The 14,844-nt window shown below is 41.8% G+C and overlaps 2 protein-coding genes across 9 annotated transcripts in view; one reads left to right on the top strand and one right to left on the bottom strand.

Annotated features, from left to right (window-relative positions):
- The window catches only part of MMP16 (matrix metallopeptidase 16), a 188,700-nt gene that overhangs the window by 142,311 nt on the left and 31,545 nt on the right, over positions 1 to 14,844 (bottom strand). The window lies entirely within an intron of this gene.
- LOC308481342 (uncharacterized protein) overlaps positions 3,299 to 14,844 on the top strand; it is a 97,089-nt gene continuing 85,543 nt past the window's right edge. For 4 of the 6 annotated variants that reach the window (XR_013988566.1, XM_081013679.1, XM_081013677.1 and 1 more), the window contains exons 1-3: positions 3,299 to 3,337; positions 8,698 to 8,776; positions 13,979 to 14,050. Coding sequence is in view for 5 of the 6 variants with exons in the window: in XM_081013679.1 (XP_080869805.1) it covers positions 8,705 to 8,776; positions 13,979 to 14,050 (144 nt within the window). In the remaining variant the exon portion in view is untranslated. Of the gene's footprint in view, positions 3,338 to 6,400; positions 6,555 to 8,697; positions 8,777 to 13,978; positions 14,051 to 14,844 lie in introns of those variants that run through there. The other 2 variants (XM_081013678.1, XM_081013680.1) reach the window with 2 other exon arrangements.

Genomic DNA, 14,844 nt, shown 5'->3' with positions numbered 1-14,844 from the left:
TTTCCATTTCAGCTTATTTCTATATACAGCAAGGCTTATCACAATAGCTTTCATTTACTGGAAGTTTGCCTCAGTGCAGTTTTAATTGAGTTCTAATCTACCTGTCTCACAGACTATCCAAACCTACAGCAGTAAGCTTAAAGGGGGGGGGGTTGGGGAGGGGGGGTATTCCTCTGTGAATCACTTAAGCATGGTTTCAGATGGATCTCTCTATTCAGCATGCAAAAGTTTCATTTTTACAGTGTCAAGAAGAAACATTTCAAAGCATGCTGACTCAGAATGAGAGCTGTCCATGGTTTGACTTTCATTTCTTTGTCTAATAACATTGCACAACCTCTGTCCTTATAATTTGTGGGCTCAGTAAAAACTGGCTTACCTTGCCAGACTGTTGTAATGGTTTTCTAGAGTTTGAATACCACCCAAGCAACTAAGATTTACTCAGAATAGAACTACTGAAATTATGGGACCAAACTTAGCAATGTTCATTCATTTCCATTGGTCTATGCTGGGTAAAACTTAGTCAACTGCTACTCTGAAGGACTTGGAGCACTTAAGAATGCAATACTAAATATTATTTTCAAGGAGAAAGTATTAGTGTGGAGGAAAGAGCAGAAGGGTACAGATGTTTACTACAGATTATAATGTAACTTAAGTGGGGGTAGGCAAGAAATGAAGATAGGTTTGCTGTGATTTGAGGTTTTCAAACAGCCTATTTCATCAGATGCCATCAAAAGCCAATGAGCTACATTAAGCTGCATCTTGAAATCTTTTGCTGCAGCTTCTCCCTGCCCATTAAATATACTATTTATATTCTTTTGCATAGAAGAGGATAAGATCTCCTTCTAATACTCGTGTACTATAAATATAAGGTATAGATGCCTTATCATCTCGCTGGCAAGCACAGAAAGTATAGAGAGCAACCCATCTTACTAGTGAATGCTTCTAAAATAAGAGCAGAGCAGAACTCACAGAGATGATGGACGAGCAGAGTCATATCGACCTGCTATGTGAAAAATAGCCCACATTACAAAATTCCACCCGCAAGTAATGTTTGCACATTCTGAAAAGACTTGCAAGGTAAAACATGATTAGAAAATAACTGTGTGTGTGCACGCACGCACACACAACGTACTATAACTTTGTTTTGCCTCATGTGAGATCAGTATAAACAGTGGCATTAATCGCTGTCATTTATAGCAAATGGTTATTAGTTCAGCCGCATTGAGTAATAAACTGCATATACCCATCTGCCCATCCAGCAGCTTGAGTGAGCATGCTGAGGCTCTAAGCCATGGGTAGGCAAACTAAGGCCCAGGGGCTGGATCCAGCCCAATTGCCTTCTAAATCCGGCCCACGGACGGTCCAGGAATCAGCGTGTTTTTACATGAGTAGAATGTGTCCTTTTATTTAAAATGCATTTCTGGGTTATTTGTGGAGCCTGCCTGGTGTTTTTACATGAGTAGAATGTGTGTTTTTATTTAAAATGCATCTCTGGGTTATTTGTGGGGCATAGGAATTCGTTCATTTTTATTTTTTATTTCAAAATATAGTCTGGCCCCCCACAAGGTCTGAGGGACAGTGGACTGGCCCCCTGCTGAAAAAGTTTGCTGACCCCTACTCTAAGTTCTGTGCAAGCACTTTCCCATTTTTTCCAGTATTGGGGAACGATCCAGACATTTTGCCCATGAAGCATTTTCTGACACTGAAGAGCAGTACTCACACAGCTGCACTGGAGCCCTATTTGACTTTGGATCACAGCCATACCACACGAAAACAATACACTGTAGCTGCATAAGCAGACGGTTGTAAACAATAATGAGATTCACATAATCATTTATTTATTTATTTAGCGAAAACTTTCTCAGTCTGAAAATGTGAGCCATGGCTTACGCCCTACCACATAAGAAAAGATAGAAGGGGATGATTATTTTCTTACTATAACCACACCATAAAACTTTTGGTTTTCCTCTTGTAGAAAATTATATCTCCCTATTTTCTTGTGTTTGAGCCATTTCCTCCACTATTTGCAATATCTGTATACTAATCTTCCGTCATAACATTCCTAACCAAAAAGAAACTCAAAATAATATCAGTCAAAACAACAATTTAAACCACAAATCAACAATTTAAACAAAAACAAAACCCAGCAGGTTAAACAAGGGCATACCATTAAATTTTCAAAATTGCCAGGTAAAAAAGGCGTAACAAAATAAGGGTGCATTTACTCTCCTCCAAATGGGAAGAACTATGCCAACCTGACCTCAAGAGGGAAAGAACTGCCCAGCTTAGAAGCCACTGCAGACAAGACCCTGTTCCTCATTTAAAACAGTATAATGATCTATAGCACTACCAGAACACAGAACAACAACAAAAGCAGACAAGCTGAATCCAAATCTAAATTGGATCATAACTTTGGTTGGCCAGGTCAATTATCCTTAACCAACTGTTCATCAGCTGTTTCAGTCTCCCGCTGTTTCAACTCAACCTGCTAATTTCAGGAAGAGATCATCCTTCATTCTATCTTGCGCTAGGGAGGAACTTGTACTTCTGGTCCATGCCAATTTTACACATTTCAATCCACAAATCCATTCCATCCCATTTTCACATTAACTAATGTCCTAAGAGGGTGGGATCTGAACAAACAGCTAGAATGAGAATCAGGTAGTCTATTCCTACCTGCAAGGAAGGGGGGAGAGCCCTGAATAGCACTCCATTCTTAGGAATAAACATGAAATGTTAATTCCTGGAGCTGTGTGTGTGTGAACCAGGAAGGCATAATGAGACTCTCCAGCCCTTTATTATCACAATATTTTTGAGAACCCAGATACAGAAAACAAAATGTACTGTGACACTCTGAACATATGCAGTTGACACTTGCATTTTCATGAGCAGATACCATTTAGCCACAGACAATGGTCTTTCCTATCACTAATACATATGCTTTAGTTTTTTATTGCTGCATAAAAATGCAATTATAGCACAGCTACATGGAGTGGGGGGTAGAATCACCAAAATCAATAACTGAGATAGGCATCTCTGGGCAATAAATTGTAAATCTGCAATAAATGATTAATTAGGCCTTACTATCCCACAGCTGCATTCCCAGTTTGGGAAAATGGAAAATATATTGCACATAAGCAGCATCCACCAAGGGTTTATCTTGCCGCAAGACCATATGGAAGACTGTCCCCATAGATTCTGTATCCTGTAGTGGCATAACATCTGCTGTGCATAGCAACACTTATCTGATGTAATAAGGCCTTCTGTTCTCTGGCATTCTGAGTCATAAAACATTCATTTTTCACCAGCCATAGGTTCATCACACAGTCCATTCAAGGTGGGTTGAACACAATTAGAGCTTCAGCATATATAATCATAATGAACACACGTTTGGCAGATTTATGATTTCAGGGTGGCCTTTGAACTCCAAGGTGTTTGGAGAGGAGGGAGAATTGCTGCAGAAAAACAGAGGTCCAGCACCCCCGTGGCTGCTTAGCTCCAAAGAACCTTTTTTTCTAACAAAATTGGCTGTCAGAATTTTGTGACACATATTTGCAAGAAGCGTTCGGTTCAACTTGTGGGATGTAGTGTCTCAAGAGCTTCACACTATTACAAAACTTTTGGCCATGTTTGTAAGGCAAGCTTGCCAAAATATTCATTATATAATTACTGAATTGTAGAGTTGGACGGAATCTCAAGGGTCTTCTGGTCCAACCTCCTGCAATGCAGGAATCTTTTTGCCCAACATGGGGCTCGAACCCACAACCCTGAGATTAAGAGTCTCAAGCTCTACCAACTGAGCTATCCCACATACGCTTGCTCTGGGGCCTAATGGATACATCACCAGGAGCCTTCCCCAATCGTAGTGCCCCAAAGTACATTTGGATGCAAGGACAGTGAAACAGGTGGTGATGGAAATCATTAATTGGAGCAGTATGACACTATGAGTCATTGAAAATTGGGATCAGGACTCCAAAGGTGTTTGGACCCAAGTTGTAAAGAGTTTGGGAGTTGGAATTTCTACAAAAGTAGAAGTGAAATGACAAGCTGTGCACAGACTCCAATGTCTGCACTGGAGTATTTCTAAGGTTAGAATCAGGTCAATTGACTGTCTATGACTTGACTGCTATTTAATTTTCTATGAAACAACCAAAAAGGCCCTTTTGAGGGTAGCAGGAGGACATGTAGTTACAGAGAGAGATGGAGAGTTCATTTCAGAAAGTCATGTACTGCGCTATATATATATATATATATATATATATATATATATGGCATTTTATATTTCCTTCGTCTGTTTGGTTAGATTTTGTTTTAAAGAAAAATTGTAAAATTCCAGCGCTGGCCCCAGTTTCAGGATAAATGCCAAGGAGAACTGTTCAGTCTGGTGAAAAGTATTCACACATACTCATATTAACATTGCATGATGAGCCAGAAATAAAGGATTACAACAGTTTAGAATTTGATGCCGCTGTTGTGAAATAGTGATGAACTAACTTAGTGGTGGCGATTTCATTGTAAATTAGCCCAAGTCTTTATCTTCATTTCCATTGTTCTAAATTGGTGCTTTAAATACATGACCATTATTTCAAAATATTGGATGGGTCCACTGATAATCATAGGGGAGGATGTGTGAGGAGAGAGCACATGGCCCTTATTTTCACATTCATACACTTTTTCTGAAGATAATCAACAGATCAGTTAACGGACTGGGGCACTCTGCTGGGAGAACTAGTAGGGCATAGGAACCTACAGCTGTATAGTCGAAGACAGGCAAACACAGGGGTAAGAAAGGCAAGTTTATTCAGGAAAAGAGGCATACACTCAACTCTCTGACTTTGGACTATTCACCCATTTCCTTGAAAGCTACGGAACCTATTCCAGAAAGTGTTTCAGTGTTTTTCCCAAGGATACTGCAAGGCCTAATGAAACCGTAGCAATAGCCATTTTCATTGCCACTAGGTATTTTTTCACCAGGAAAGAGAAGAGGGCAGCTATGGTGGCTGGGAGAACTAGTGTAGGAACCGTGCCAAACTAGTTATGATCTGAGTTTGAATGTCACTTGTAATTATACAATGATACCTTGAGTTACAAATGCCTCAGGTTACAAATGCTTCAGGTTACAAACTCCGCTAACCTGGAAGAGTTACCTTGAGTTGAGAACTTTGCCCCAGGATGAGAACGGAAATCATGTGCTGGCGGCGCAGTGGCAGCAAGAGGCCCCATTAGCGGAAGCACGCCTCTAGTTAAGAAAAGTTTCAGGTTAAGAACGGACCTCCGGAACGAATTAAGTTCGTAACTAGAGGTACCACTGTATTCCAAACCCTCCAATTCTACTACTTTGCAAATCTCAGAGACCTGCTTCCCTTGCCTTGCCTAGAATCATAGAACTGTAGAGTTGGAAGGGACCACAAAGATCATCTATTCCAACCCCCTGCAATACAAGAATATTTTACCCAATGTGGGTCTTGAACCCACAACCTAGAGGCTGAGAGTCTAATGCTCTACCAACTGAGCTGTCCTAATGCTAGCATGTCAGCCAAGAGGTGCATCTCATAGGTTGACTGCCTAACATTTGTAGAAATGAGTTTAGGAATTACAGTGCAAAAGGAAGCTTTAAAAACATAGGGATAAAGTTTCAAGGGGGATATATAATGTATTGTATATGAGAAACAGTATGTGGTCACATAATTAAAGACAAAGTGAATATGTGAAAGAGGTTGATATTAATTGAAGTCAAGCCTGACCTTGTATGCTTAGCTGTGGACCATGCAGTATAATTTACAGGAAAAAATAATTCCTGCAGAAAAATATATATTACACAGTACTCGCAGTTACCAGAATGTCTGGTCACTTACCAGACAAAAAGAAAACACCACATTCACTACTGGAATTACAGAAGTGAATATCGTTTTAAAGAGGTGTGGAGTACTAAATACCTTACTTCAGCCATACAACTTACTGCAGTCCACTCAACTGTCATGTTCAAATAAAAGGGCTGGCCTACCTTACAGGGTTATGGTAAGAGTTGCTGAAAGAATGACTATAAAGCTTTTCAAACACTCAAACGAAGTTCCATGTTTAATTATTTTAAAAACAAACTAAAACACATCTACCCTCAAAGGGCTTGGAGGGAGCGGGAAATCCTATTAGTCTAGACAGGCCACAATCTTCAGAAGCAACTCAGCTTCATTTAAATAAACATTAACATCTTTATTGATAAAGAACAATTAATGTGATGAAGGAATGATATAGTGGATTGTATAAAATAGCAGTATATAATAAGGAGGCAACAAATCAGAAATGGAAGTTGAGGGAAGTCCAGGAGGGAGGAGGTGATGATGTGTAATATGTATGTTATTGATATGACATGTTTGTAATTATAGAAAAGAAAATCAATTAAAAAGAATTTTTTTAAAAGAAGAAGCAACTCAGCTTCCTCGTGCTATCACATTGTGAATTGTCAGCTAAACCATCATTTTGCTCCAGATACAACATTGTCACAATATTCAAGGCTCCGTCCTCATTAGCTACAGCAGAAATCCAGCCGTTATAGAGTAAGCAAAGCAAATTATAAACATACCATAAAATATTTTATTCTGGTTCTTCTGAACAGGGACAATATATACACTCACTGTATGTAAAACATGCTAGAAGAAATCAATGAACTCAAACCACATTTTTACAATAAATACAATTTATCCCCCCTCTCCTTTCCCCCCCTTTTTAACAGAAGTGCAGTAGGATAATAGGCCATTAGGCCAAACCACCTAGAGAGTTTACAGAATACGCTTGAAGATTTTCAAAGAGGATATCCTCTTTAGGGTGGAGCAGGGACTGGATATCCCACACTGGATCTCTTCCAATTTCATGACTGTATAATAACTCTCAGCTTGCAAGGATTGGCAATTTACAGCCTGCAAGATTTTGTGTGATCAGAGGTCTGAGAAGGACACACAGAATGCAAGAGACACACATTTAGTGCATGAGAACAGATGCAAACACTGAGCACAGGCTTTTCATGGCTTTCTGTACTGTCTCAGCTATTGGGATGGGGAAAGTTACTTGTCCGAAAGTCTTTTCCAAGTCAAGTGTCCCTTATGTAAATTTCATTTTTCCAGCCCATTCATTTGAATGCAAAACAAACACAATGCAAATGGGGGAAAAATAATCAATTATGTATCATTTGCAAACTGAAAGCAACAACAACAGTGAATACCAATTATATTCACTGTATTTATTTCCATTCTGGACCTTGATGAATAAGCAAAAATTGGCAATTCCCATTTCCATTGGAATTCTCTGATATCTCTAGTATGAAGTCAGGCACTTACACAGAGTTGTGAGTTATTTTAACTAGCAAGCTACCTGCTGAGTCAAATTCAGATTAAATTTCTTCCCTAGTTAATATAAATGACAGTTGGATGACTTTCAAAGTCTACTTACTATTCATCAAGGAGCATTTCATACAACTGAAGCCCCTTTTTAGAAGCAAACCATTCTGCTGGTAAGTGAGGGGGGAAATGGAAGGTTCTGGAAGAGTGCAAAATTGGTCCATCTCTGAGACAAGCATAAATTTGGGCAGTGACCTCCATTGCATGATACCATGGTGTTGAAAAGGAGAGAACCAATGCTGAAGACATTTTCAAAATGTGGTGGGCCACTGAATCTTCTTCTGTACCCTTGAGACTTTTGTCTCTCCTTTCACACAGATATCAAAGATGCTATGGGATCATTGTTTTAACTGGGCCAGGATGATGTGGAACTGGCAGAATAATTTACTGGTTTGCTAGGCCAGCCCACAACTTCCCAAGCTTCAAAAAGCTTCTGTTCAGAACCTCCTTCATATAAAGCAATCAACTGAGTGATGAGAACCCACCATTATATTTGCCTTTGAATACAGTAGTTACATTTAAAGGGGTATTTCAAATTGTGCAATCACTACTCATAGCAAGGAGATACATTGTGCACTATAGCACAAGCAACAAAATGTTTTTGAGAATGAAAAACTTGGTTTGAAATAGACACATGAGTTATTGGGGTTCAAATATCTAAAGGGCTGTCACATGAAAGATGGAGAAAGCTGGTTTTCTCCTACTCTGGAGGGTAGCACTCAAATCAATGGCTTCAAGTTACAATATTCCAAACTTTTTGACTGTAAGAGTGGAACAGTCCCTCAGCAAGTTGTGGACTCTCCTTCATTGGTTGATAAGCAGAGACTGCCATGAATGCTTTAGTTGAGATTCCTGCATTGCAAGGGTTTGGACTAGGTGACCCTCGGAGTCCATTTCAGTTCTACAACTCTCTGACTCTATGGCTCTAAATCAAAAACTTCCTGCCAAAAGCACACTCAAAAGGCTTTTGTGCACCGAGTAGGATTGTTTATTCCTTTCCTTTATACAGGAAATATAATCAGTATTTTTGAAGCTGAAAAGTGTTTACTTAATCTACAGCTAACACAAAATATGTCTGCTGTGGTAAAAGAAAAGAGTGTTGTGCGCCTTAACAGAAACAGCTCATTCAACTTTAATTGAAAACTAAAGATATATAAACCTTACAAATTCTATTTCATTACTTCTTTCTGTTCCTGGTCCAAACCATTTGGGTTATGAACATCAGCCGAACAAAGGGGGGTGGGCAGAGAAAATGCGGCAACTTGGTGGTATCAGCCTTCCTTACTAGAGTATTTGTATTTTAAAGGTGTCCAATGGGCGTTTTAAAGTCACTCATCTTATTTTCTGCACATTTAGTCCTGAGTACTCATTTCCACTCCAGCAAGGTAAGTGTCCTGTATCTTATTATTATCCATCTTTTAGACTTTAAAATTTAGAGTGCTCACTACATTAAGTAGTTCTGCTAGCTTCAAGTGGGATGTGTCCCAAAAACAGATAGACACCGTTTTTCCAGACTTTGAAATGGAAAGAAGTCAAAATTCCCAGAAGCTGGTCAACTGAGGTTCTAAAAATATGACAGCTCCTTTAAAACAGGCAAGCAGCACTGGGTAGTAGTTGAGGAGATTTCACCCCTCCCATACCCAAGAATCTCCTGATGATCTCCTGATGGTCTCTGCTGACTCTCCAGAGAGAAGGAGGCGTGTCCTGCCTATCTACTTATTCTGCCCAGCAACATATCTGTGTGTGTGAGAGAGAGTCAGTCAGTCAGTGTATCGGAGAGAGTGAGAGTGTTAGAGATCCTAGAGATAAGATTGCTGTTAGAGCAGCTGCAGGCTCTCAGTGTAGCATTGATTTATGCTTAGAATATTCAGCTCTGTATATAGTTTTGTATCATAGTTGTAGTTATAGAATAAAAGGAAGATATTTTACAGAGCTGCTCTCCGAGTGGTTTATACTCTGCAAAACTCTGCTGCGCAACGACTGTATTATTGAGACAGTGAATCCGGTGCTCTCAGCTCTGAGCTGTGAGTCCACAGCACTGTGACCGTTTCCTGTGAGAAGGAGGTCTCTGGCGGTGCTACCCAGCTCGCCTAGCCCAGTCGGGGTTGAGGTGCAAGAGTCCAGTTGGTGCACTGGCTCTAGGGCGATGCTGACATCGGTTATGGGCCCAGTCGTTGTTCCAGTCGTCTGACCTGGCGTTGTTCCAGTCATCCCAGGCGTCCCAGGCGTCCCAGTCGCCAGAGGTTTCTGTTGCTGATTGCCGGACGGTGGAACGGACGCTGCATGCTGGACTGATTTGCGGTGCCCAGAAGCAGAGCTGTTTTGGAGCAGAGTGTTCAAGCTGCCGCTGTTGCTCTTGCTGCTGCTTGATTTATGGAGGTATGTTGCTGACTGCCAAAGGAAGAAGATAGCATCCCTGTTTGCCTGTTAATTGCGCTCTGGGTGGGAGAGAGAGTGGCTGAGGGAGTCAAGGCTTTATCTGTGTTGCACGAGGGAAGTGTCTTGCTCTAAGTAATAGCAGACATGGCCTGTGCACATTCTGGCCAGATGGCTCTGTCCTTTCCTCTCCTCACGCCTGAAACCTATGCAGTTTGGCAAGTAAAGATGAAAGCGCTTTTACAGAGGGAGAAGCTATTTCACACGATAGAAGATGACCCTCCAGATAAGGATGATGATGATTGGGCTGAGTGGCATGCTGCAGATATGAAAGCCCGAGGGACAATTATTTTGAGTGTTTCAGACCACTTGCTGGTGAACTTAGAGGGTCAAGAGACTGCACAAGCTGTTTGGCATAAGTTGAGAGATATGCATCTTAGACAAAATGCTGGTTCCAGTGTGATTTTCTTTAAGAAGCTGTGCAGGCTGCAGTTGGAGAAAGGTGGTGATTTGCCTAGCCATCTATCTCAATTAAAGCGTCTCAGACAGGACCTTGTTCAGCGAGACCTGGCTATTTCAGAGGCTGTGTTTGCAATGCTGATGATCAATAGCCTAGATGAGTCTTATGATGGAGTGGCTGCCCAGATTTCCACAATGCCTTCTGACCGGCTAACAGAAGATTATGTGTCTAGCGTGCTCTTGAATGAGTGGGATCGCAGACAGGCTGTTAGAGAAAGCCGGGACTGTGCTGTTAAAAATATGCTTGAAAATGTGCCTGAGTCTTCAGCAGGGGAAAGTGAAAGTGAAACTGCTGCTGTTAAAGCTTTGAAATTGAAGCGGTGCTTTTCGTGTGGAGCACAAGGCCATTTGAGTTTCCAGTGTAAGAAGTCTTCAAAGAAGAAGGGAAACTTCAGAGGCAGAGGGGGAGGAGGAAGAAATCCCCAAGCACCTGCTACTTCAAAGGCCTTGATCTCTCGCTGTTCCAGTCAACGTGGGCGGAGTTTCTTCGTGGTCGACTCTGGCTGTTCAAACCACGTGGCCAAAGATAAGAATCTCTTTGTTCAGCTTGAGAAGCAAGAGAAAGAAATTCATCAAGCAGATGGGACAGTTCTCACGAGTATGGCTCAGGGAACTGTGTTCTTAAAGAGCCTGAATGCAACTATTAAGAATGTCCTGTATGCGCCTGATATTCAGGACAATTTGTTGAGTGTTTCCCAGCTTGATCGTCAAGGGTTTAAGGTGGTGTTTGCTAAATCTCGCTGTGAAATTCTTAGAGATGGCAAGCTCATTTTGTATGCAAAATGTGTAAATGGATTGTACCAATTGCCTTTTGTTTCAGGTACAGGCACTGCAGAAGCTACTGAGAAAAAGTGTTGCAATTTAACTGTAGATAAGAATGAGAAGTTGCATGACCAATGTATTCATTATTACCATCGCGTTTATGGTCATTTGAATTTCCAGGCTGTGGCAAAAATGCCTGATATGGTTCAGGGTATGAAGTTGAAAGAATGTCCCTACCACATGAAATGTGTTTCTTGTGCAGAGAGTAAGGCAAGGCAAGCTCCCAAAGGTACAGAGTCTGGGAGAGAGGCCAAGAAACCATATGAAGTCATTCATGCAGACTTAGTGGGGCCTCTAGCGCTCTCTAGAGGCAATTCAAGGTTTTTCATGGTTCTGATAGACTCCTATTCGAAATATGTTTGGGTCTATATGCTGCAGAAAAAGGCTGAAGCCTTTACCAAGTTTCACCAGTTTTGTAAATGGCTCAGAAATGTACATAATGAGAATGTACGTTGTCTTTTCACAGACAGGGGTGGAGAGTTTTGTTCAGAAGAGTTTGAGAGTTTTCTTTCTGAACAGGGCATTGAGCATAGGACGGCCACGCCCAGATCACCCTGGCAGAATGGTTTATGTGAGAGAGTAAACCAGACCCTGCAGCAAGGAATCAGAACGCTGTTACATGATTCAGGGCTGCCCAATCCTTTTTGGGCTGAAGCTCTTTCGTTTTTCTGTCATGTGTATAACAGGAGGTACCAGTCTAGTGTAAATTGCACCCCATATGAGATGCTTCACGGAAGAAAGCCATGTGTAAAGCATTTTAAAATTTTTGGTTCGGAGGTTTGGGTGCACACCTCGCAGGGTGACAAACTGAGCAAGCGTGGAGAACATGGTGTTTTCCTAGGATATGAGAAAGGGTCTTATCGTGTTCTGATCACAGACACGAAAACCATAAGGCTGACCAGGAGTATTGATGACAATCCACAATGGGACAGAGTTGGCGTTTTTCAGTGCCATCCCATTTGTGATGATGGTGCAAAAGGGGCAAAGAAAGTTAAGAGGGAGGCAAGTGTTATTGGTGATGATAATCCTGATGCCAATGTAGTTCCAGATGATGGCACAGATTATCAGAGCCCAAAAGCCTCAGGTGAGTCTGATGCTGACTCAGACTTAGCAGCTTCATATACTTTAGCTCCCCATTCTCCCAAAGAGGAGGAAGCACCAGAACAAGAGGATCAGAGAGTTTTGCGCAGATCCGAGAGAACAACCAAGGGTGTACCACCGAAAAGGTTTTCTGAAGAGTTTGCAAAGACTGCGGTCACGAGCAACTCTGGTGGGGTTTTCAAACCTAGCATGAAGTGTGCTGAGAGTAGTAGCACAAAACGCTTTATTTATTTCCTTACCTGATATTTGAAGGAAAGCGTGTATTTGAGTTCTGAAAAATGGTTTGTTCAAATCTGCCTAATTAGAAATGTCAATTTGTATTTGAAAGGAAGAAATGTGTGTGAAGATTTTTCCAGAAGCTGCTTATTCAATGGTATTGTAAAAGTGTTTTATATGCCGGGAGAGAGATACCTGCAGATATGTTAACCAAGGTTGTAAGCAGAGAACAACTTTTGGAGTGTATGTGCAAATTGCAGTTATGTTAAAGATTCTTGAAATGGTCGGATGAAATGGGGGAGGATGAGGAGATTTCACCCCTCCCATACCCAAGAATCTCCTGATGATCTCCTGATGGTCTCTGCTGACTCTCCAGAGAGAAGGAGGCGTGTCCTGCCTATCTACTTATTCTGCCCAGCAACATATCTGTGTGTGTGAGAGAGAGTCAGTCAGTCAGTGTATCGGAGAGAGTGAGAGTGTTAGAGATCCTAGAGATAAGATTGCTGTTAGAGCAGCTGCAGGCTCTCAGTGTAGCATTGATTTATGCTTAGAATATTCAGCTCTGTATATAGTTTTGTATCATAGTTGTAGTTATAGAATAAAAGGAAGATATTTTACAGAGCTGCTCTCCGAGTGGTTTATACTCTGCAAGACTCTGCAAAACTCTGCTGCGCAACGACTGTATTATTGAGACAGTGAATCCGGTGCTCTCAGCTCTGAGCTGTGAGTCCACAGCACTGTGACCGTTTCCTGTGAGAAGGAGGTCTCTGGCGGTGCTACCCAGCTCGCCTAGCCCAGTCGGGGTTGAGGTGCAAGAGTCCAGTTGGTGCACTGGCTCTAGGGCGATGCTGACAGTAGTATCACAGTAAGTAGCATTGTGGCAGGGCTGGCAGCTAAATATTGCATATTTGTCTCCTACCCCCTCAAAAAATGGAATAAGCATGTTGGGCTCCTTTAAGAGGAAGGGAAGGATATAAAAAATAAAACACAAATGTGAAATATATTCCAGCTCAGCCCACTCTTGCTGCAGGCAGCGACCTGTGCATCATTTGGGATCTGGAGTAGTCCACCTGGAGGAAGGCCAACGCAGCTCAACTGGGAGACAACCTGATATATTTGGAGTGCTGCCATTATTGCAACATATACAGTATAAGGAAAGGTTTATTAATATTTTGGTGGGTTTTCAAGCAAAAGTATTGAAATTATTATTAATTCCGCAATGAAAACTCAGGCACAAAGCCACACAAAACGCATGTGTAGATTTCACGGTGAATTTTTCAGCTGCTGTGCAAGCCTGACTCTGCAGCAGAAAACTGAACAACAGTTCGGTCTTGCCCTCCCCCATGCTTCAGGGGAGTTGTCCATCTTTTACCCAAAAAAATGCTCTGCAAACATTTGTGTATTTATTCACAAAGCAAAACCTACCAAAAATGCAAAACTGCTCTGGTAATTGAGGGCAGGCATCTTGGCACCATCATGGGAGCATTCAATCAGTACCATGTTTGTTCCTAGACGTGGGAATCACCAATCCACAGTGCCTCTGTCTTCCCCAGGTTCAAGGACAGCACAAGCTTTTGTGGACTCAAGCCAGACGCAAGGATGGCAGATGCTTAAAGCAGAAACATGTGGGTGTCATTCCACATGGGAGGCTGTTTCTGTGAGACGGTCTCCAACTCATCTCACATGCAAACACAGCCCCCGTCCACACACCTTATTTTTCTGGAACATGAGAGTCTTATGCTGGTGCAGTTCATTCAGACCAAACCATTTATTTATTTGTACATTTACAGAAATTGCATTCTGACCTTACGAGTTGCGGCAAGAGCTGTTCAACAATAAAATGGACTAAAGTGGTACCTCTGGTTACATATGCTTCAGGTTACAGACTCCACTAACCCAGAAATAGTGCTTCAGGTTAAGAACTTTGCTTCAGGATGAGAACAGAAATCGGGCTCCGGCGGCGCGGCGGCAGCAGGAGGCCCCATTAGCTAAAGTGGTGCTTCAGGTTAAGAACAGTTTCAGGTTAAGTACGGACCTCCGGAACGAATTAAGTACTTAACCCGAGGTACCACTGTACCTCATAAAGTGGTGGGCTCTCCTTCATTGAAGGTTTTTAAACAGAGCTTTGGTGGCCATCTGTCAGGAATTATCTGGGATAGCTCAGTTGGTAGAGCATGAGAATCATGGGTTTGAGCTCCATGTTGGGCAAAAGATTCCTGCAATGCTGCAAGGGATCGGACTTGATGACTCTCGTGGCCCCTTCCAACTCCATGATTCTATTAAGATTCCTGCATTGCAGGGGGTTGGACTAGATGGCCCTCGTGGTCCCTTCCAACCCTACATTTTTATGATTCTAAGTATTTCTACTCCCGCAGTAACTACAGTTTGTAACATGGAATGACAAACTGCTTTGTTTGCG

This window comes from Podarcis pityusensis (genome assembly GCF_964106645.2).
Source record: "Podarcis pityusensis genome assembly, chromosome: 7".
Taxonomy (NCBI): Eukaryota; Metazoa; Chordata; class Lepidosauria; order Squamata; family Lacertidae; genus Podarcis; species Podarcis pityusensis.
The sequence above is the reverse complement of the archived record's forward strand: the minus strand, read 5'-3'. Positions and strand labels throughout refer to the sequence as shown.